Raw genomic sequence first — 22,234 nt, forward strand, 5'->3', positions numbered from 1 at the left:
GAATGGACCCTCAACAGATCCATCTTTCTCCAAATTTCGGAAAGATTCGGACAGCCAACAGTGGACCTGTTTGCTTCGGGCGAGAATCATCTCCTCCCACGCTTCTTCACGAAGTACTTCCATCCACAAGCGGAAAGGATGGATGCCCTGGTGTCTCCATGGCCCTCGGAACTACTTTTCGCCTTCCCACCTCTTCCCATCCTTCCGAAGGTACTCAGAAAGATCCGGAAGGAGGAGGCAACAGTCATCCTGGTTGCCCCATTCTGGACAAGAAGGCCATGGTTTCCCAGTCTCAAGGAGCTGGCGATACAGCAGCCTTGGGAGCTGCCCCCGATACCAGACCTGCTACTTCAGGGGCCACTGCGCCATCCAGACCCTCAGTGGCTGCGCTTGACTGCCTGGAAGTTGAGCGGAACCGGCTCCTAGGACAGGGATACAGCACAGCGATTGTCAATACCATGATCGAGGCTAGAAAGCCATCCACTAGAAGAATATACGGCCTGTCATGGAAGGCCTTCGTTCTCTGGTGCAGAAGAAAAGATGTCGATCCTCTATTTCATAGAGTTCCCGAGGTCCTGGAATTCTTGCAAGATGGAGTGGAACAGGGACTGAAAGCAGCTACACTACGCAGACAGGTAGCAGCTCTATCGTCGGTCATTCCTTCCATTAACGGCATTGCACTCTCCAGGCACCCACACATTCAGACCTTCCTGAAAGGAGTGATCCAGACTAGCCCTCCAACCATACACCACTTTCCTACGTGGCGTCTCAACGTGGTGCTGGCTGCACTCACTAGGTCTCCCTTTGAACCCATCAGGGAGATCCCGCTAAAGATGCTAAGAATGAAAGCAATTTTCTTAACGGCAGTTACCTCGGCCAGGAGGGTCTCGGAATTAGGAGCATTGTCAGTTAGGAAGGGCTTGTGTGTCTTTCATAGGGACAAGGTTGTCCTGCGACCGGACCCGACATTTGTTCCAAAAGTTAATTCGATGTTTCACCGGGAGCAAGAAATCCACCTGCCGTCTTTCTGCCCCAACCCTAGTCATCCAAAGGAAAAGGAGTGGCACAACTTGGATCTGCGGAGAACCCTCAGGGTCTACATTAAGCGTACGTCTCACCTGAGAAGGTCAGACTCTCTGTTCATCTCTTTAACCAACCCCAGCAAGGGTCTTAAGATGTCTAGGGCGGCTATTGGCTGCGCCATAAGACAGTGCATCGCTACGGCGTACCAAGCCAATAAGGTCCCGGTCCCAGAAGGGATCACGGCTCATTCAGTGCGGAGCGCTGCCGCCTCGGCAGCCTTCGACAGACAAGCCTCGGTGGAGGAGATTTGTAAGGCAGCCACCTGGACATCAGTGTCCACCTTCACCAGGCACTATAAGATTAACACCATGGCTTCTGCCGATGCAGCCTTCGGCAGAAGAGTTCTGCAACATGTCTTGGAAGCTCCTCAGCCCGCCCAAACAGGGTAGCTCTTGGAGATCCCACAGTTGCAAGATGCCTGGAGAGCCCAGAACAAGAACGGAGCCTTGTTTACTTACGTGAGGGCTCCTTCTGTTCTGGGATCGAAGGCATCTTGCCCACCCAGAGCTCACTTCCAAGACATAGTAGTAATTTAACGAAACCAGTTTCAAGTTTTCAGGGGGCACACTGTAGGGGATTATACCGTCTCCTCCGTCCGTCAACTTGCTCTCAATACGAGCGGGTGTATCCCCAACATATGTGAATATGTTTCCTCTTATTTCCTTCTCACACTCTAATAATCCCGGGTAGCGTGTTGCTGTTTTTTGCACTTACCTGTCTTCTTTAGCTCGGCGAGTCCGAAAACTGGATATGGGTGGAGATCCCGCCCAGGAAGACAGGAAGTGAAGCTTTTAGTCCTGCCTCCCTGGGCACGTGATGGTAAAACCCACAGTTGCAAGATGCCTTCGATCCCAGAACAGAAGGAGCCCTCACGTAAGTAAACAAGGCTCCGTTCTTTTCTGGTTCAGATTTGAGAAGCTTGGGAGATACTGTGTTTAAATATACATGCTACGACTCTTCTTCTTCCTCACATCCACTGATAGGATTGGGTTGGAGCATATGAAAGCCAGAGATTCTTACCAGGTCGGAGTTTTCTCTGGACCAGCTTTGGAGAACCGGGGGTCACAGTCTTTTAAAGGTTTAAATAGCTATTGCTTTTTTATTGTTTTAATGGGTGTGCTGCATGATTGATTATTACATGACCAGTGTGATCTGAATAAAATATGTGTGATTTATAATGCTTAATTCTCCGGATCTTTATCCTTTATGCTTTTAAATATCATAATTGATCTCCTTTTTGAAGAGATTTATGTCTGTTTTTTTATTTTGTACTAGGCTGTTAAAAATGAAGTTAATGTGCCATGTTTGAAAAACTTTGTGGAGATGCTCTATCAGACTACCTTTGAGCTGAGCTCAAGAAAGAAGCACTCATTGGTATGAAGATTACTATTTTAAGTTTATTTTCCACCAAAATAGTACTTGAAACCGTGAATGCAGTTCAACAAAGTTATTAAATTTACGTATACCAAGGATGGCCAGTTGTTTAGAATTGGATGGTCAGATATCCAAGAATTAGGTTTGCAATCTTTAGCTAAAGTTTTAATTAATTAACTAGTAATTGTTGGGGGAAATATTAAAGATGACTTATAATTCACTGTTAGACTGTATTTCATGCCACTGTTCTTACAAAGGACTTATACTGAAGGCCTGGTAACATGCAAGCTTATTGTAAAAGTTTAGGTAATTTGTTTAGTTATTGACAACTTTTCTATCCTGCCTTATCTTCTTGAATTCAAAGTAGCGAACAGTGCAGCAGCCAAGTTGCCAGGGCATGATTAACAAAGTTTTAAAAGATTCCAATGTACAAATTACGGATGTAAAAATACTCGCATTTAAAACACAAAAATTCAAAAACAGAAGATGAGTAAACTCACAGCCAAATGTGCTTAATCAGTTGACTCTACCAGATGCTCTGTGGCCTGGGACTGCTTTACACCCCTTTCTAAATATACTGAGTGAAGGTCCCCTCCTCACCCAGCCTGGTAGACCATTCCAAAGGACTTGGAAAAGGCCCCTGACCTTGCCATAGCTGTATGAACAGTCCTAAGGACAAATGATCATAATCAACTAAAAACTCTTCAATCAGTTGTCCTACTAAATGCCGAACTAACACTGCCCGAGAGATCTGCCAGATTGGAAAATGTGTTATGTTGGGTATTGCTGCCCAAGCTGAAAGCAGTATCTGCAGTCTCATTCTAATCTTGCACGTGCTGTGCACAAAAGCGACAGCATACTCATTTTGTAAAGGGAGGAATAAGAAACCTAACTAGTGGGGCCAGGGCTGGTTGATGCCATTTGGACCATGTGACTAGCATATGATTTCTGTGAACAAAACGTAAAATCCCCTGCTGTCAACTGCTTGAACAGATCCTGATTGGTGCAGGAAAATGTGTCCTGTGTATGTGAAGAAACTGTGTATGTGAAGAATTTCAAGGCAATCTTTTGGTAATCTATGTAATTCTGAAAACGAAATTTCCTCTTATAGGCTTTGTATCCACTGATCACTTGCTTGCTCTGCGTTAGTCAGAAGCAGTTTTTTTTAAATAACTGGCATATCTTCCTGCAGAACTGTCTGTCTCATTTAAAGGTAAGGAACAATCTCTTTGCTGATGTGTATAATTATTAATGAATTGTTAAATTCCCTGTTTTTAAAAAATGATGCAACTCTTCATTATATTTGTGCGCAAATGTGTTCAAACATAGCAAAAGGTTTACATTAAACCAAATCTGATTTGATCAAACATGTGAATGTGTATCAACCCATTAAAGAAAACTATGCATATAGTGATCCATATATGAAAATAATATATGTCACTAAGATCAGATTTTTACATTATAGAAACTGTGAATACTCTTCTGTAGATTGATGCCTCATCCAATAATGTAAGAATATAGAAACCATAGACAGGATCCAAAGTACTGCTGTGGTCTACTCAAATAGACTTTTTAGTGTTCCACTAGAGTGGCAGCCCCCTGAAAAACTCAATTAAAGATGATGGACTTCTGTCATACACCATGAGGTTCAAAGTTTCCTCCTTCCCCATGAATACTTGCAAATGAGACGTGCATTGTCCATGAGGAGAGGGGGTGTGATTATATGGGAAGAAAAAACGTTAGTGCAAGACTTGATAAGAAGCTCTTGTGTGTAATGTGGCTTTTCTGATGTAATTGTCTTCTTTCCACTGGTTTTCATATTACAGAGAGTAGTGTGAGGGTAAAGTTATGGGGGAGGGGCAACTGTTCCATTCCCATAATGTAAGAATTTGGCAAAAGCCTTTGTTTATGGGGCCAGCCACAATTAGTCACTTCTCAGTTGCATTGATTTCAGCGGCTTCGCTAAAAGTGCATGCTAAACTCCCCGTTTCTGATTTCAGTAGACTAAAAAGTGTTTTACGTGGTGTGAGCTGAACTAATTATGGTGGCTCATAGGTTTTCGTTGATTTGGGCTTTGGTAAGAGTGATTAGTTCACAATTTTATGATAGATTTACTGGCAATCGTTTAATTTCTGTTGGTCCCGATAATATTTGCTATATATATCTATTGTACATAAAATATGTTAATGTTAACATTTTACTTTTCAAAGGGATTCATGTAGTGACTCTTGTTACTAATGTTCTTTTTGGCTATCTTTGTAACAACTTTGAATTATCCCTACAGTTTAACTTACGTAAAACAAACTGAAAAATGTAAACTGGTCACCTGGTTTTTTTTTGTAAAGGGTCACATTCTTTCCCATATCATCTTATTTGTCTAAGTTTTGTATATTTATTTTAACACATTTGCAGTTCTTTTGCAATGTCTGCCTTTTACTTGTCTGTGTTATATCTGCTATTGAAGCTTTGTCTGTGTAGTACATAGGGGATGAATGCTGATACCTCTTTCAGTTCTTTTTTTATTTAGGATTTTTCCCCCTATTGCTGCCAGTGGCTGGGAAACTGCCATTGCCAGAGAATTAATTAGTAACCACACAGCATGTATTTTTATATTTTAATATAGTTTTATCGACCCTTAACAGCATAACATTTTACCATGGGGCTCTGTTCAATAGAAATTGTCTGTACTAGTTATAACACTGTTGGTACATTTGGGAACTGATGTCAAAAAATCTTTCTGAATAGGTTTTGAGGAGCATGTTCATGCTTCATACTGCAAGGAGATGAGACTTTATAAAGAAAATAATGAGATATAATCTTTTTGACTGTACCATGTTCCCAGTTTTAAAAAGGTAAAGGTCCCCTGTGCAAGCACCGGGTCATTCCTGACCCATGGGGTGACATCACATCCCGACATTTATTAGGCAGACTTTGTTTTACGGGGTGGTTTGCCAGTGCCTTCCCCAGTCATCTTCCCTTTACCCCCAGCGAGCTGGGTACTAATTTTACTGGCCTCGGAAGGATGGAAGGATGAGTCAACCTTAAGCCGGCTACCTGAAACCAACTTCCATCGGGATCGAACTCAGGTCGTGAGCAGAGCTTGGACTGCAGTACTGCAGCTTACATCTCTGCGCCACAGGTCTCCTTGTTCCCAGTTTAGCTGCCCTGAAAACTGTTAGCCCTGGTGGGGAAGGTTTTACAACCCGTTCACAAGCTGCATTTATGTGAAAATGAAAACATCATGAGAGCTGTTCATGGGTCTCCCACATCACATCTGTTTTGACTGTGATGCTTGCTAATAAAACTGCATAATACATTCATTGTTGAGTCTAAACTAGTCCCTACTAAAATGACCTAATTTATTCCTGGGCAATAAGCTGGTTTCACTCAGGAATAGATAAGAACAACAGTAGATATTTTATATCAGTTTAGGGAAATGGAGTATAATTCAAAAGCTTTTTGGAAGAATAGATACTGGTAGTGTTCAGACATTTCTTCCAGCATGGTGTAGTGGTTACGAGTGGTGTTTTGGAGTGGCGGAGGCTCATCTGGTGAACTGGATTTGTTTCCCCACTCCTCCACATGAAACCAGCTGGGTGACCTTGGGCAAGTTACAGCTCTTTTAGCACCATCTACCTCATAGGGTGTCTGTTGTGGGGAGGGGAAGGGAAGGTGATTGTAAGCTGGTTTGGTTCTTCCTTAAGTGGTAGAGAAAGTCGGCATATAAAAAACCAACTCTTTTTCTCCTCCTTCTTCCTTTCTGCCACGCATTGTTTTAAGGGGAGATCGGGAATAGATCATGGTTCTGTGTGCTGCCTCTCCTGCTCACATCACCACATGTAGAAGTAAGCAGCTGAACTGGGAAATCCCTCATTCATTTAATAAGAGGAGTCACAATAACCTAACAAGACTAAACTTACAATAGCTTGGCTGCACCTTAGCCAAAAGGTTACATTTCCTGCCTCAGTGTATAATGGTGTTCACAGCCATTTAGATAATATATACTAGAGGATAGAGTTTCCACTGTAAAGATGACTATTTAAGGTATTGTGATCAAAGTGTACTGGCAGCTTTTGAGATAGCAAATAAGCAGTATGTTTTATATGCAACAAAATAAAGATGTGTGTTTTCACACAATAGCATACGATTAATCTGATGACTTGATTGAAACTGTAAACGCTGATCATGGAAATTGTTATGGAATATTTTAAGATCTAATAAGCCTGTAGGCCAGAACCCAAAGAGCAATGTCAGGCGTTTTTTAAACTATAAAAACAGGACTCCAGTTGCACCGTTATTTTATTTTATTCTATTCCATGCTAGGCTTTTAAAAATTAGATTTCACTTCATCAGATGTTTGAACAGGACTTCACAATCTTCTTCTGGTTTTGCCCGTCTTAAAAAATGGTTTGCCATGAAAGTGGCAGGGCTAGGCAGGGAAGGATTTCCTTTTCACCAAATCCTCTTCTGCACATGAAAATTAGTTCTTTGGCTCCTGGCCACAGAAAATGTCTTAAATCTGATTGCCAGAGACTGGTAATGAATGTTAGGAGATGCAGCTTTCAGTATTCTAAACTTGGTGAATCAGAAGCATAACACAGGTTTAAAGGAGAGCCTTATCCACAAAATATGCATTTCTGCTGAATAGAGCCCTAGCAAAACTGCTTTCTGTTTGTGCTTTTTATTTTTTCATCTAACATGCATGTGCTTCCCATTCTCATGTTTGTTATGTTTTGCTGTCTTGCATTGCTTTATTTAGATGCCATCTAACAACAGTATCAGAAAACAAATAGAAACTCTTCAGGTGAGTTAATATGTTGTAATAAGGAAGTAAGACAAAGCTTTGTCTCCTGTTTTTCTGTTGATTGTTGTATTGTACGTCCTGTTTAGTCAAAAACAATGTCACTTTCATGGGGCAACAGCATAAGAGGTAATTAATCTCTGAAAGGAGTATTCCTAATAATCTAATACCAATTGATAGAAGGAACAGTAATATGTGCGCTTACAAAATGGAGTGTATTCTTATTGAACTTATTTAAAACCACATCATGTGAACGCACATACAAACATGTTTTCTCAGCTTGTTAAAGATTTTTATCCACTTTGCATTAGGCTACAGAAGACTACACTTTACACAATAAGTTATATAATGTTCTGTACGTAGTTTTGAATCATAGCAGAAGATAAAGTATAACATCAGTTAGAAAAAATATATTTTAAAGCAATCACAGTATTTCAGTAACAAGATAAAATTGTTCCTCAGTTTCCTGGCTTCATGGGGTAATGTCATGGTAAAGCAAGGGTGTTGAACTCATTTGTTAAGAAGTCCGGATATGACATAAATGTCACTTGATCGGGTGGGGCCATGTATACCATAAAATTTAATGCCAGGTATTAGAGTTATAAACTTTATAGAAGACACAGGCAAAGCCAATTAATGATATTATTTTTTACTTAAAATACAAACATGCTTAAAACAACAACACTCTTTCTTTTATTTAACAGTCTGGCTACCTTGGCTGGTCCAGATCAGGACAGGGCCTCTTCTGGCTCGCGGGCCAGATAAGAGCCCTCAAGGGGGTGGATCCAGCCCCCGGGCCTTATGTTTGACACCACTGTAGTAAAGTTTGACTCTTTTGCAGATTGTTTTGAACATATCTCCCAGCATGTTGCAGTTTTAGGAACTTAAGGCAGAATTGATGCCGAAGGGCTTAAAAAGCAAGATACTAAAAAAGCACTGACGTTTAGTCTTTATGAAGCTATTACATCACTGAATAGGTATTTTGGTACAATCTAATCTTCTGTTATACATAATGGCCTTGATCCTGTTGAGCACAACAGGAAATGGGAAATCTGTGCAAATATCCCACGTTCCCATCCCTGATTTTTGCATTAAGCAAAATTCTTTGGACCCTATCAAGGTTTTATAATATTCCCTCACTTGGTCTGTAGCATGTATAATTTAAAAAGAAAAAATGGTTCCTTTTTTAGTTTTAACTGTAAGCGCACTGATTAGAATTGTGAATGAAATTGGGCATTATGGCTTACATTCCGCCACCTTTTTTTCTTCTTGCTGACTAAAAATATTTGACAGTCATCAGTATCCAAGAACTGCGCTGAATATTAAAAGATGTTGCTATTAGTTCACTCTGGTATTTTTGCATTGTCGTGTTTGGCTCCTAGTGACATTTTTGGACTTGAGAGTTTATTAATGTCGGTTGCTATAATCCCTCTTTCTTTGCAGGGAACGTATGCCGTACTTCTGGGATACCATGCTCAGAGATGCCTCTGATAGGTTATTAATGTGAAAGGTGCTTGTGGAGGAGGAATAACTATTTCCCCAACTCATGCTGATGATAGAAGCCAAAGCAGAGTGAAAGCATGTTAATAGCAGCCTGATTGTGTGCCAAAAAGCCTTGACCTATCTGAGCAGATTAGTAAAAAAAAGGGAGATCTGGCAGCAATACTGTGTTGACAGAAAAAACTGGGGGACCTTACTATTTCCATTGAATGTCACTAACAAATTTCTTGTTTCATAACACCAGAAATGTAATATCCGGCTCAAAGATTCATCTAAAATTAACCTTCTCTTCAATACTTGTATGATCAACTCTCTGGATATAAAAACTACTTAACTGTTTGTGTCTCTTCACTTATCTGACAGATGGCATACATTAAATTAATAAAACTGAAGCAAGCTGAATATGAAGAAAAAGTGTATGGTTAATTTAGAGGCTCTTGATTCGCCTCTTTCTTTCTTTTTCAATAAATGAACAAGATTCAGCATATAGATCAGAGCTGGGTCTATATTTTTAATAGATATGTGGGTTTATTTGTTCAGACTGTTTCAGTTAGCAACTTCAGCTATTTAAAAATGTCTTTACAGAACTTAACTCTTATATGTGTAATAACATTTGCTGTTTTTAAAATTGTTTCCAACAGAATAAAGATCCCAAAATGTCTCGAGTTGCACTGGAATCATTATACAGATTATTATGGGTTTATGTTATTAGAATAAAATGTGAAAGCAACACTGTAACACAAAGGTAAGCTGTTTGGTTTAACAGATTAAAACGTCTGTCGGCATGTTTGAATTAAAAAACACTGTTACTGCTTTTCAATAAAGCTGTTGTTGAATTGGCTCAGTACCGCTTTCTAAATCCTTTCCTTTGCAGCCGCCTCATGAGCATTGTATCAGCACTTTTTCCAAAAGGCTCTCGCAGTGTCGTCCCTCGAGATACGCCTCTGAACATATTTGTAAAGATTATTCAGTTCATTGCTCAGGTAACGTTCCTCAATAGTGTATTCATATGAAAAAACGATCATATTTTAAAGGTTTAGCGAATTCTTGGTTTTTATTTATCTTATATAGCGTTCTTTCCCCCAAGAAGCTCAGGCAGCATATTTGGGATTTTCATTTTAGCCATTCAAGGCAGGTTAAATTGAAAGGCAGCGATCTCACCCACTGATGTCATGTTTCAATAGGAGGGTTGAACCTGAAATTTCCACATGTAGATCACATGCTATAGCTCTATTGGTTTTTAAAACTTCTGCCTTTAATAATTGACTTCATATGGGTAGGTCCACCAAGGAACCTCTGCATGTTGGATAGGGAGACCTCTTCTGCACATTCTTCATGTCAGCCTGTGAACGTCAACAGAGTAAATCCTACAGCACATCCATCACTGCCTTGTTGCTGTATATATGAGGGGAAATATGGTAGAAGAAGAGGTGGTTTTTATATGGTGACTTTCTCTACCCCTCTCCAAAACAGACACCCTGTGAGGTAGGTGGGGCTGAGAGAGGTGTGACTAACCCAAGGTCACCCAGCTGGCTTCATGTTTAGGAGTGGGGAAACCAGCCCACTTCACCAGATTACATCCACCGCTCATGTGGAGGAGTGGGGAATCAAACCTCGTTCTCCAGATTAGAGTCCACCGCTCCAAACCACCACTCTTAACCATTACACCATGCTGGCTTTCACCACTCTTCACCACTACACCACGCTGGTAGTGGTGGGTAAGCTGTCTTTCAAGGGGGGAAATCCTACTGATCCAGTACCACCATTTTAAATATACTATCATAAATTAAAATAGTCAGTAGTTGTACAAGGCAACCTGCTTTGGGAGGTTTATCAGTTCACCAGATCATTGTGTAATTCACATTAAAGATACAATTTACTGGTATTCTGGATAGTGATGAAATCTAGTGTTTCACCAGAAAGTTGACTTATACAGAACTAGTTATAAGGTATGCACTATATTGTGTGCACTATATTTTGTAAAGATTCTTATGTAGATGTACTTTCTTCTTAGGAACGCTTGGATTTTGCAATGAAAGAAATAATTTTTGACCTTCTGAGTGTTGGAAAATCACCTAAGACCTTCACTATTAACCCAGAGGTAAAAACAAAATTAGAGTAAAAAATGTACAGTAAAATATTTGTGATGATCAGTCAAAATGTGTACAACAGACAGTATCCCTGGAAACATTTGAATTTAACCCATGTGTTCAGTCACTAAACATCTAATATAAAGCTAGAATTTTTGTTTTTCCTTTAGATTGGGCAACAGACTAGATTTCTTATCAAACTGGGCAAAACTGGTTTAGTGGCCTCTATGTCCATCACATTTGGAATTACTGCAAGCATGCAGTTGTTGCACTTAGGTGTCACAAATTGTGGTTTGTTGAACGTTGTTTAACAGACATTCACAACAGACCACATTATGTTCAGAGATTCCAGTTAATCTGCTGCTTTGTCTCCTTTCCTTTCTCTAGGCAAAATCCCTGGATGTTATCCCAGGCTCCCTTTCATTGCTGGATTGCTGTCTAAACCTTAATTAAGCCTATTCATTATTGGGTAGCTGTAATAAATGATAGAGGGGTGCTATGGGCAAAGCACATCCCTTGTTCCTTGTTTTTAACCAGGGATCATCAGTATCCCCATTTCCAATTCTATCTAGATGCTTCATACATAGTTCCTGAACTTTTAATTTCTAAAACAAAATAGAACTTTTATGTCCTTCCTCCTCCCTTTCTCTTTGGCCTTTCTCCTCAAAGAAGCTGAAGTTTCTGAAGCACATTCCTGAGTATCATTCATCCCTAGCAGGTGTGGTGGGGTGGACTTAGAGGGAAGGGGGAGGGAGGAAAGGAGCATCCTTCTAAAATGCCATTGACAGCTGGATGCAGCTGGAGCAAAACGTTTGCTGCTGGTCTGTGCTTCCTTCTCTGTATACTGTAGGCTAAGAGGTTAGTGCTGGTGGACAAACTGGGGTTCCTGTGTTCAAATGGATCCTATTTATTAAAATATTCCCCGCCTTCTTCTAAATTAAGCAATTCTTCCTTTGGAAGAAGGCTCCTTAGGCTGGCAGAAGGTTACTTGGAGGACAGTGGGATCCACCCCACTGATCACATGGTTTAGAGTTCCAGTTTAGCATTCATCAACAAAACAAAGTTTGTTGGACAGCTTGAGCTCAGCCATCACTCTAAACCTGAGTTTAACCAAACCATGGCTTGTTAACTGGTTCATTATTGTGGCATCTGGATGTAACAAAAGTCTTCTTTTGAGATGAACTCACTGAAGTATCTGACTGAAGTGTTCTGCAAGTGGTTTAATCAACAGCACTATGGATTTGGGATTTATTAAAATGTTTATAGCTTGCTTTTCTCCACACCAAAGTGGGACAAATTAAAACAATGCTTCTCCATATAAACTAATAATATAAAAATAATAAAACTGGTAAAATTGCTTTAAGCCATAATTGTGCCCTCACTTAGACAATATTTCTCCAGCCTATGTATCTAGAAACATTTTGGGGTGGGGGTCAAAATCTATCCTTAACAGCTGAGTCTTTTTCACTGAATTCCTGGAGTTGTTGATTTTGAATGGATTGTTATCCTGAACGCTGCTGAACTTGTTTTTTGGGCTGGTCGTTCTGTTAAAAGGGAGGGGAACTAATTGTTCACATTTAAATATCTGTGATATGATGTACTATATTGTCTGGCTGCTAATAAATGTGTGTCCCCCCCCTTTAAATCAAGAGAATGAATATAGGTCTCAGAGTCTTCCTTGTGATAGCAGACAGTTTACAGCAGAAGGATGGTGAACCGCCCATGCCAACGACTGGAGTTGTACTTCCCTCAGGAAACACTCTTCGTGTAAAGAAAATTTTTCTCAATAAAACTCTGACAGATGAAGAAGCAAAAGTTATAGGTCAGTTATGGTGTTCAGGGGGATACATGGCTGTGTTTTACCTGCACAATGTTAGATTTTTAGCTTAGAAATAAATCCGATACCCAAAATTGGAATGTAAAAATTACTTTTCCTATAGACCATTGTGTTGAATGATTGTAAGGGCTAGCCTCATATCTACTGCAGAAATGCATAACAGAGTTTTGATCCATATTCTTCCTTTTATTGCTTAAATCAGAAGATTCGAAGGTAATGCCTACAATAATTCTTATTCCTCATACGATCATCCTAATTTATTTTAAACCTAATCAGCTAATAAAAGTTTAACAGAAGAAAATATGATGAAGAGTAACAGTTACTGGTATATGGTTCCACGAATGCTCTCACAAGCCAGTATACTGATGGAAAGTACATTTTTTAATCTGGCAAGAGACCCTGCCTTTCCCTGATATTGACCTAAGACTCAGCACTGAGTAGTGGATTTGTGTCTCTAAAACACAGTATGAATTTGCGGACAGGACTTTTTTTCTTGGGGGAGAAACAGGTTCAATGTCAACCTCAGTGTTAGCCACCTTGAGTGTTCTTCCAGACAGAAACAGGATTTATATTTACTGAGCAACTAGATAAAGTAAAATCTATAAAAGCCAGCCAGAATGTGTGGTCCTTTGCCCTAAGGTCTGTAGTATACTTAAGAAATAACTTATTTATTTATTTATTTATTTATTTATTTATTAGACTTATACCCCATATTTCCCAACCAAGGTTGGGCTCAAGGTGGCTAACAACCAGTACAATACAATGTAAATAAGTACATTAAACAGCAGAAAATCAAATTAAAATCATTTCCAGTAGTACATTAAAAAATTCCAAGTGAGTCCCTACTAGTAATGGGAGGACAACAAAAGAAGAAGAGAAGGGAGAGAAAGGGAGGGAATATAGGGAAAGGGGAGGGAGAAGCAGGGCTGGTAGGCCAGCTAGAGTGGAACTGTCACCATCTTCAATCATAGGCATGGTTTTGCAGGCCCTGGGGAACTGAGCCAGGTCTTGCGGGTCTCATTTTATAGAGAGTTCCACCAGGCCGGAGCCAGAGCCAAAAAGACCCTGGCTCTGGTTGAGGACAGCCGGATAGTTTTGGGGCTGGGGATCACCAGTAAGTTGTTACTGGCTGAGCGCAATGCTCTCTAGGGGGCATAGCGGGAGAGACAGTCCCACAGATACGATGGTCCCAGACCATTTAGGACTTTAAAGGTCAACATTTGATCTTAAAGTTCTTACTTGAAATAAGTCTCAGCCTGTTCTGCATTGAAGCAAAATGAACGTCAAATAAGATTTGAGAAGGTGAAAATGAAACTTAGCAGAACTTTGAGAATGAAGTGCCATTCAACTTTGCCTCTTCAGGAATGTCAATATACTATCCTCAAGTAAGAAAAGCACTAGACAGCATCCTTAGGCATCTAGACAAAGAAGTTGGCAGGCCGATGTGCATGACCAGTATACAGATGTCTAATAAAGAACCTGAAGACATGATCACGTATGTAATAAATCAATCCTGTTCGTTCTTATATATTATTATTTTTTATTTATTTACACCCTGCCTTTCTTCCTAACGGGGACCCATATAGTGGCTTACATCATTCTCCTTTCATCCATGAGAGATGTGGCAGGGTGAGGAGTGGTCCTGCAGATCAGATCAGAAACCTTTATTAGGCGTTAATTGCAAGTTAGCTAACCAAATCAGACAGCATCAAGAAATAGCACAAATGAACTATCATTAAAGAGGGAGGAAAAAGGAAATTATCCCGTTATTGACAATCAATTCCCAAAGCCTCAAGACAGCTAGGAGTTATCTTGCTACTTTATTAGTAAAATGAGGGTTCCGGTCAGATAGAAGATATAGAACTAGCTGCTTCTCAAAATGGCCTTTAAACTTGCTAAAAAAGGGCTAATTGAAGAGTTCCTCAACTAAGGATAAAAATTACAACGACTCAAAATATGAAATAAAAATTCTGGAGCTCTACCTCTACCCGGGCAGTCTTTTCCTGATGAGAACTTCTCAAGAATCTGCCATACAGAACTACTGAACCTTGTGAGCATAAAAGTTCTGCGAATTTGCAGGGATTTGAGGTGTAAGAAATAAGCAGCTGGAACCCCATAATCAGGCACTATACTATACACAAGTGGAGAACATGACCTATTAGCTAATGAATACACGCTCTGGCACAAAACTCTAAAAGCTTGTTTCTCTCATCATGAGAAGCAAGTCAAGTGAAATGACAGTTGACTTAATTTTCCACAAAATTAAACATGACCAATTACTTGAAAAAGAGTCAGACAACATAATATGCTCAAAACTAGAGTATTCAGATATGAAGTGGAGGCACAGAGAAAATTTCAAGGTCTGAAGTCAGGCTCTTGTTTCTAAGAGACTCAACCCAGTCTCAACACATGGCTGCATATCCTACACAATATGGAACATCCAAAATGCGATGCAAGAAAGAAGCTTGGATCTTCTCAACAACTGATTAAGTACACTAACCCAAATGGGGATCCCATATAATAGCTAAGCTGTGGATTTAGCATTAAATGAGCAAATGGCTGCAGGGACATATTGGCTACTTTAAACATAAAAGAAGCATGCCACTGCAGACATGCTGCAAATGGCCAAATTAAATACAGGTTTCTGTTGAGTGAGTGATCCTGCAATCTCTGTTCAACTGTGAGATCATACCTGCCTTTCTGAGATTGGTAAATCAGCTTGCTACTCTGCCGTGGTAAATCAGCTTGCTACTCTGCCGTGGGGTACCACAATGATGAAACAGGATTGTGCTAACCTGTAGCTGTTGTTCTTGAGTGGTCACCTGTGTAGTCATACATCCCTTTCTCCTGTGAATGGTAGAGAGGAACTGAAGGAAGGGTGCTTCTCCCGCTCTATTTCACACTGCAAAAGGTAGAAAACAGTGTGGGGGAGGGGACAGAGCACCCTCAGGTATGTTTTTTGAACTTCCAGAATCTCTCTGTGGCAGGCCTGCATGTGCAAAATACCCATATGGGAATGCCCAGGGGACCACTCGTAACAGGTTAGTACAGCCCTGTTTATCGATAACTGAATCCCTGATGTGTATTTATATTTACTACTGTCTTAATGTGAGTCTTTCCTTGACTATTTTGTACACATTTTCTATTAAAGGGGTGAGAGAAAACCAAAAATTGATTTGTTTAGAACTTGTATCGCTGCTATTCCAAGGCTAATTCCTGATGGCATGAGCAGAACTGACCTCATTGAACTGCTTGCAAGGTAAAGAAATGTTCTTTGGAGAAGATAATTTTAAAAATTGAATTTCATATATTGTGATCAAGATAATAAATGCATTGTTTATAGCCGTTCTAGAAAAAAAAGAGAGATTCCAGTAGCACCTTAAAGACTAACAAAATTTCTGGCAGGGTATGAGCTTTCGTAAGTCACAGCTCACTTCTTCAGATAGAGTAGTACTGTGCATACAATATGGCCGAATTGATGTCTGCTCTTTCTGGCAACATCTCAGTGAAACTCAAGATACAAGAAGGTTTATTTTACACTGCTTTACACTATTGTCCACACATCAGATTTCTGGATAAAAATTGTGAAGAAAAGCTTGTATGGTTAATTTGTTTTGCTTAGGATACCTGCTCACACATTCAACTGCTAAACTAGGTTTTGTGGTTTGAGAACTTGGATGTTAAGATAGTTATTCAGAGGCTGGTGCAGACATTATGATGTGGATTTCTTAAATCATGGTTAAGAAATCCAGAATGGGCCACAGGACTGTACACTTCCCTTTTTGGAACAAGTGCCCACTGTTGATCTTACCTACACAGCATTAAATTAATAATAGCATTTAATGTGTTAACTGTAAATCAGGGCTTTTCCTTAACTAGAATTTGATACTGGACTTTAAAGATAGTTAAGAAGAAAACTGGTAAGCATTAGCCACCACTAATGTTTCTGTCAATGTAACACAGTTAGTGAAGACTAGAAATAACAGGGTAGGGAAAATTCTCTATCCAGCCCCTTCCCTCTCCACAGTCGGAGTATGTGACCCCACACGGTGCTCCTCATCTCTTAACCGTAGTATTTCAGAGAATAGTTCTTGTCCATGAGTGGATTGCCCTTATGACAGGAAACATGGGAAGTTAATGAGTAGTCAGCCTTATAGTGTGAGTGTAAGATTAATATTTCATTCTAATATAAAGTTGACATTCCACAAGCAACTCAAATAAAAGTAGTAGGGGTGATTTGGAAGCAGACTGTTTTGTCAGATTTAGAAAGGAGTAACCTATCCTTGCAAGCGAAGTTCCTATATGGCAGCATTCATGAGGAAAATGGGTCACCTTGAGTAAGCTATTCTTGGCACTTTGAGCAAAATAGATGTTTTGAAGACTGGTGAACTTATAATAACTTTGATTCAGATTCTTTTAGCCATCCTTGTAAAACATACCATGTGGTTGACCATAAAATTAACTGAACAAAGGAAAAATTAGACTGACTTCAAATAGATTCTTTGTTACTGGAAAGTAGATAGAGATCTTTAACCAGCAAAAGAGATATTTAACCAGAAAGCGGAAAACATTTCAAGCAATATATACAAATTCTAAATAATAACTTATGTTCCTAACAGGTTGACAATTCACATGGATGAAGAACTGCGTGCCCTGGCTTTCAACACTTTACAAGCATTAATGCTTGATTTTCCAGATTGGCGGGAAGACGTTTTATCGGGATTTGTTTATTTTATCGTCCGTGAGGTGACTGATGTTCACCCAACACTTCTTGACAATGCAGTAAAGATGCTAGTGCAGCTAATCAATCAGTGGAAACAAGCTGTTCAAATGCAAAATAAGAACCAAGAAGCTCAGGTACCTTTGTTCTGTAAGAAATGACCCTACTGGTAATTATTATCCCTTAATGATTGACTCTGTTATTTGGAAATAAACAACAGAAGATTTTTGCTGCTCATCAAATCTTCACAATGTCACAAAATCAATTTCGTGCAAATATAAAAATTACTGAAAATTATTTAATATGAAAACATTCGTTAAAAAGAAGAAACCTTTTTGAATTGTGCAGGTTAGGACAAAATAACTTAGAGAATAAAGGAGGATTAGAAGAAGTCAGTTGGGATAGATGTAGGAATAAATTCTGGTTATTTAGAAAAGGAGTTGATATCTTGTTTGGAGAGAGATTGTAGAAGAAGGTAGCTTATTCACCCCCTTCTTTATAGGGCTTTACCAACTGCTTAATTTCTGCTTGCTCTCTTGGTGTCTTTCTGCTGCACTGGCCACTATTGTAAATGGTGATAATGTCATTCCTGGCTTCACCCAACATCAATAATTCTAACAGGAGAGATCGGAGGAATGAATGTGTATGCAGTTTCTTACATTGCTATTAGATCTTGTTCCTCTACAGTGTTATCCCATTACAGTTTTAACCACCGTTAATTTCAGTTGCTCCTGTGGTTGTTTTTTTCTCCTCCTTTAGCGTGGTGTTGCCAATGGAAATGGTCCTACTCTTCCCCTGGAAAGAACCCCTTATTCAAGTGTATTCCATGTGGTAGAAGGCTTTGCATTGGTCATTCTTTGTAGCACAAGACCTGCCACTAGAAGATTAGCCGTCAGTTGTCTTAGAGAAATAAGGGCCTTGTTCACAGTGCTAGACCTCTCCAAGGTAAGAGTAATTTGCCTTTGTTTAGTATCGTTATTAGTAAGCTAACATCTATGCCTCAATGTTCCTCAACTTTCTTATGCATCAGATGTTTACAATTTGTTACTTTTAGGGTGACGATGAGTTGGCTATAGATGTAATGGACAGGCTGAGTTCATCTGTTCTTGAAAGTTTCATACATCTCACTGGTGCTGATCAGGTAAGGTTTATTTAATTCACCTTTGTTTTTGGTAATTCCTTGCTTTACTTAGCTAAAAATGTACTTTGTGCACAGCATTATATTGAGCTGAATGCTATGCAACACTTCCGAATCCATCTTCTCCATCTTGACACTTAAAGTGACTAACAAAGTAAATGCAAAAAAAAAAAAGCAATGTAAACAAACAAAAACATAACAGTACTAAGTTCCAGCATCCTGGGCTGGTGTTGATTTCAGTAGTTCAGCTCACTGTGTGCCACGGGCTATGAACCAAAGGTCCAAAAACGTAACAATGAATTTGTGTCTTCTTTAAACAGCATTCCAGTTTGAATTCAATATATCAGCTTCAGCAGCTGTAATGCAAATAGTTTGTTATGTTTCTGCTGCTAAAGCTTCTAAAGTGCTGGCATACACGGCAGGCCTAGCCAGTTAGGTAATCTTCCCTTCCCAAGGTACTACTTGTAGCAATTATTGAGGGCTGGCGAGTGAAGCGAACCGTCTCCAGGAGGCTTGGCCCAGGTGTGTTAGTTCCTCTCTGCATACGCATGCTCTTCTTTAGCTCTATTGGAAAGGATGCCACCATTCAAATGGAAACAGATCAATGTGTTAGGAATGAAAAGTCGCCTGGAACCCTCCCTGCTTAAACAGTAGGACTGAGGGGAGGGGCCGTGGCTCAGTGGCAGAGCATCTGCTTGGCGTGGGGAAGGTCCCAGGTTCCATCCCCGTCATCTCCAGTTAAAGGGACTAGGCAGGTAGGTGATGTGAAAGACCCCTGCCCGAGACCCTGGAGAGCCACTGCCAGTCTGAGTAGACAATTCTGACTTCGAGGGACCAAGGGTCTGATTCAGTATAAGGCAGCTTCATGTGTTTGTGACTAACAATCCAAAAGGTGTGTGAAAATGGAAGTGAGAGCCAGTGACTAGGAGACAGGCAAACTCACTTGAGGCCGAGTTCAGGGAAATGAAACAAGCTTTATTGGGGTAGGGGATTTTTTTTTTAAAAAGGCTATAAAGTGTTACCACATGCTGCATATGTTCTCTGGCTTGGTAAACTATGTGCAAAAGGGATGGGGGAACAGGATGGTGAAAGAGGGACAGCACAAACAGGGAGGAATATCCATCGAGGTTGAAAGAAACTACCGTTAAGAGGATTTACAATGTTATATTTTGCCTTTGTGATTTACCACATGGTGATTTACCAAAACAATTTCTGGTGCACTAAATGAATCTGTCTTCTTCTGTATCTGCAGACTATGTTACTGTACTGTCCTAGTTCAATAGACTTACAGACGTTAGCTGACTGGAGCTCCTCTCCTATCAGCCATCAGTTTGATGTCGTCAGTCCATCCCATATATGGATATTTGCACATGTAACTCAGGGCCAAGACCCCTGGATTATTAGCCTCTCCAGTTTCATGAAACAGGAATATCTTCCAAAACACTGCCCTACAGCCATGAGCTATGCTTGGATGTTTGCTTACATTAGACTCCAACTATTGTCTCCACAAGTTGACATAAAGTAAGTGCCCTTCTTAATTGAACTGAGTATATTAAGTGCATCTTTTTCATTCTTGTGGAATATGCTATTGATAACCCTTGTTTGAGGGATAAGTATGTTACTCCCATGTTTCCTCTGCCACCCTGAGGACTAGAAACAACATTTTCCTATTCTAAAGGGAGTGTGAAGATTTCTGCAAAGCCGGCCTTTTGTCAGGTTTTGTGCCATCTAACGTGCAGACTTCAAAAAGCCATGTGTAGTCCAGCTAACGTAACAAAAACACTGCTAGCACAGTTTTAAGCAGAGGCATTAATATCAATCATGAAATGTTTCTTTTAAATAAGAACCTGTCCTTTTTCTTTTCTTTTCTTTTTAACAGCAGCCCTATCAATGCCAAGAAAGTAAATACTGCTGTAAGCAGTGATTCTTACATTGGGCTCTGGAGAAACTACCTAATTCTTTGCTGCAGTGCAGCAACTTCTACATCCTCTTCTGCATCTGCAGGTTCTGTAAGATGTTCCCCTCCTGAGACGCTGGCGTCTACTCCGGATAGTGGCTACAGCATTGATTCAAGAGTATGTTCTTCAAGCTCTTCTAAGCAAATTGAAGTATTTTACTAAAGTTAGAAATGCAAAGAAGTTATATTACCTCATTTCCTTATCTTCACTTTATTATAATGAAATAAAAGTACAGGATTCATTCACTGAGATCTCAAGCTATTTTTAAATAATGAAGAGTTGTCTTCTCAGCCTACTAGAAGGTGTACTCTTATTTGGGATAGGTACAACTTGGTTGTGTCCAAGCTTTGGTTCATATTTTTCCTCTTAGCAGGTGGCTGCTGGATACTCTTATAGCGGATGAGGTCATTTATTGTCCATAGTAATAGATTTGCTTGCCTTCTTGCCACAAATGGAAAGTCAAGCACAGCTGAGCCTCCCTTCCTCAGATATTGAACGATAATATGCTCAGTCAACTCTTAACACGATTACTACCTCCAACATGCTCCTTGGAAAAAGGGTAGCATAGTAATATACTAAATAAATGCAGTACAATAATTTTCTAAAGGTTTGTGCTCTAGGTTTCCCCCCCCCCTTTAGTTACCTGTGTGTACTTATTTCACCAGGCAAAATAAAGGAGGCCCTGAGACATATTTTTCTCGCTTCGGTCCCCTTTCAACACAACTTGTATGTTTTGCTAGTAAGCCAACAAAATGTTTGAGATGAGTCAGTTATTCTGGTTTACCAAAATTTTAGGCTGGCCTTTGTAACTGAGAGACTGAATTCATGGATCACATTAAGGCATTGTTAAGAAAATTTAATTTGTTTTATTTATTTATTAAAGCATTTCTATCCCTGGTTCTTGTAGGTTATCCGGGCTGTGTAACCGTGGTCTTGGAATTTTCTTTCCTGACGTTTCGCCAGCAACTGTGGCAGGCATCTTCAGAGTAGTAACACTGAAGGACAGTGTCTCTCAGTGTCAAGGGTGTAGGAAGAGTAATATATAGTCAGAAAGGGATTGGGTTTGAGCTGAGTATTGTCCTGCAAAAGTATTGTCCTGTAAGTATCAAGATAATGTGCTAATGAGGGTATGGTATGTTAATATGGAACCATTGTATCCTGAAGTGATCTGTTAATGTGTGTAATCCAAAGCTAATCTGTATGGCTATTGTTGAATGTTGTCTTTGTCTGGAGGTTTTTCAGGGCAGGAAGCCAAGCCTTATTCATTCTTAAACTCTCCTCTTTTCTGTTAAAGTTGTGCTGATGTTTATGAATTTCAATGGCTTCTCTGTGCAATCTGACAAAATAGTTGGTAGAATTGTCCAGTCTTTCAGTGTCTTGGAATAAGACCCTGTGTCCTGTTTGTGTCAGTCCATGTTCAGCCACTGCTGATTTCTCAGGTTGGCCAAGTCTGCAGTATCTTTCATGTTCTTTTATCCTTGTTTGTATGCTGCGTTTTGTGGTCCCGATGTAAACTTCTCCACAGCTGCAAGGTATACGATATACTCCTGCAGAGGTGAGGGGGTCTCTTTTGTCTTTTGCTGATCGTAGCATTTGTTGTATTTTCTTGGTGGGTTTAAACACTGTTTGTAGGTTATGTTTTTTCAAAAGTTTCTCCATCCTATCAGTGACTCCTTTAATAAATGGCAAGAATACCTTTCCTATGGGAGACTGTTTTTCTTGAGTTTTCTGAT

The 22,234-nt window shown here is 39.9% G+C and overlaps 1 protein-coding gene across 1 annotated transcript in view; it reads left to right on the forward strand.

The window, feature by feature from the left end:
• The window catches only part of FRYL (FRY like transcription coactivator), a 165,233-nt gene that overhangs the window by 58,308 nt on the left and 84,691 nt on the right, over positions 1-22,234 (forward strand). The window contains exons 10-22 of the mRNA XM_056855634.1: positions 2,359-2,457; positions 3,569-3,670; positions 9,400-9,503; positions 9,633-9,741; positions 10,773-10,859; positions 12,499-12,670; positions 14,048-14,180; positions 15,837-15,944; positions 17,305-17,542; positions 18,165-18,350; positions 18,460-18,546; positions 19,796-20,064; positions 20,423-20,618. Of these exons, the coding sequence (XP_056711612.1) occupies positions 2,359-2,457; positions 3,569-3,670; positions 9,400-9,503; positions 9,633-9,741; positions 10,773-10,859; positions 12,499-12,670; positions 14,048-14,180; positions 15,837-15,944; positions 17,305-17,542; positions 18,165-18,350; positions 18,460-18,546; positions 19,796-20,064; positions 20,423-20,618 (1,890 nt within the window). The remainder of the gene's footprint in view (positions 1-2,358; positions 2,458-3,568; positions 3,671-9,399; positions 9,504-9,632; positions 9,742-10,772; positions 10,860-12,498; positions 12,671-14,047; positions 14,181-15,836; positions 15,945-17,304; positions 17,543-18,164; positions 18,351-18,459; positions 18,547-19,795; positions 20,065-20,422; positions 20,619-22,234) is intronic.

This window comes from Euleptes europaea, chromosome 9 (assembly GCF_029931775.1).
Source record: "Euleptes europaea isolate rEulEur1 chromosome 9, rEulEur1.hap1, whole genome shotgun sequence".
NCBI lineage: Eukaryota > Metazoa > Chordata > Lepidosauria > Squamata > Sphaerodactylidae > Euleptes > Euleptes europaea.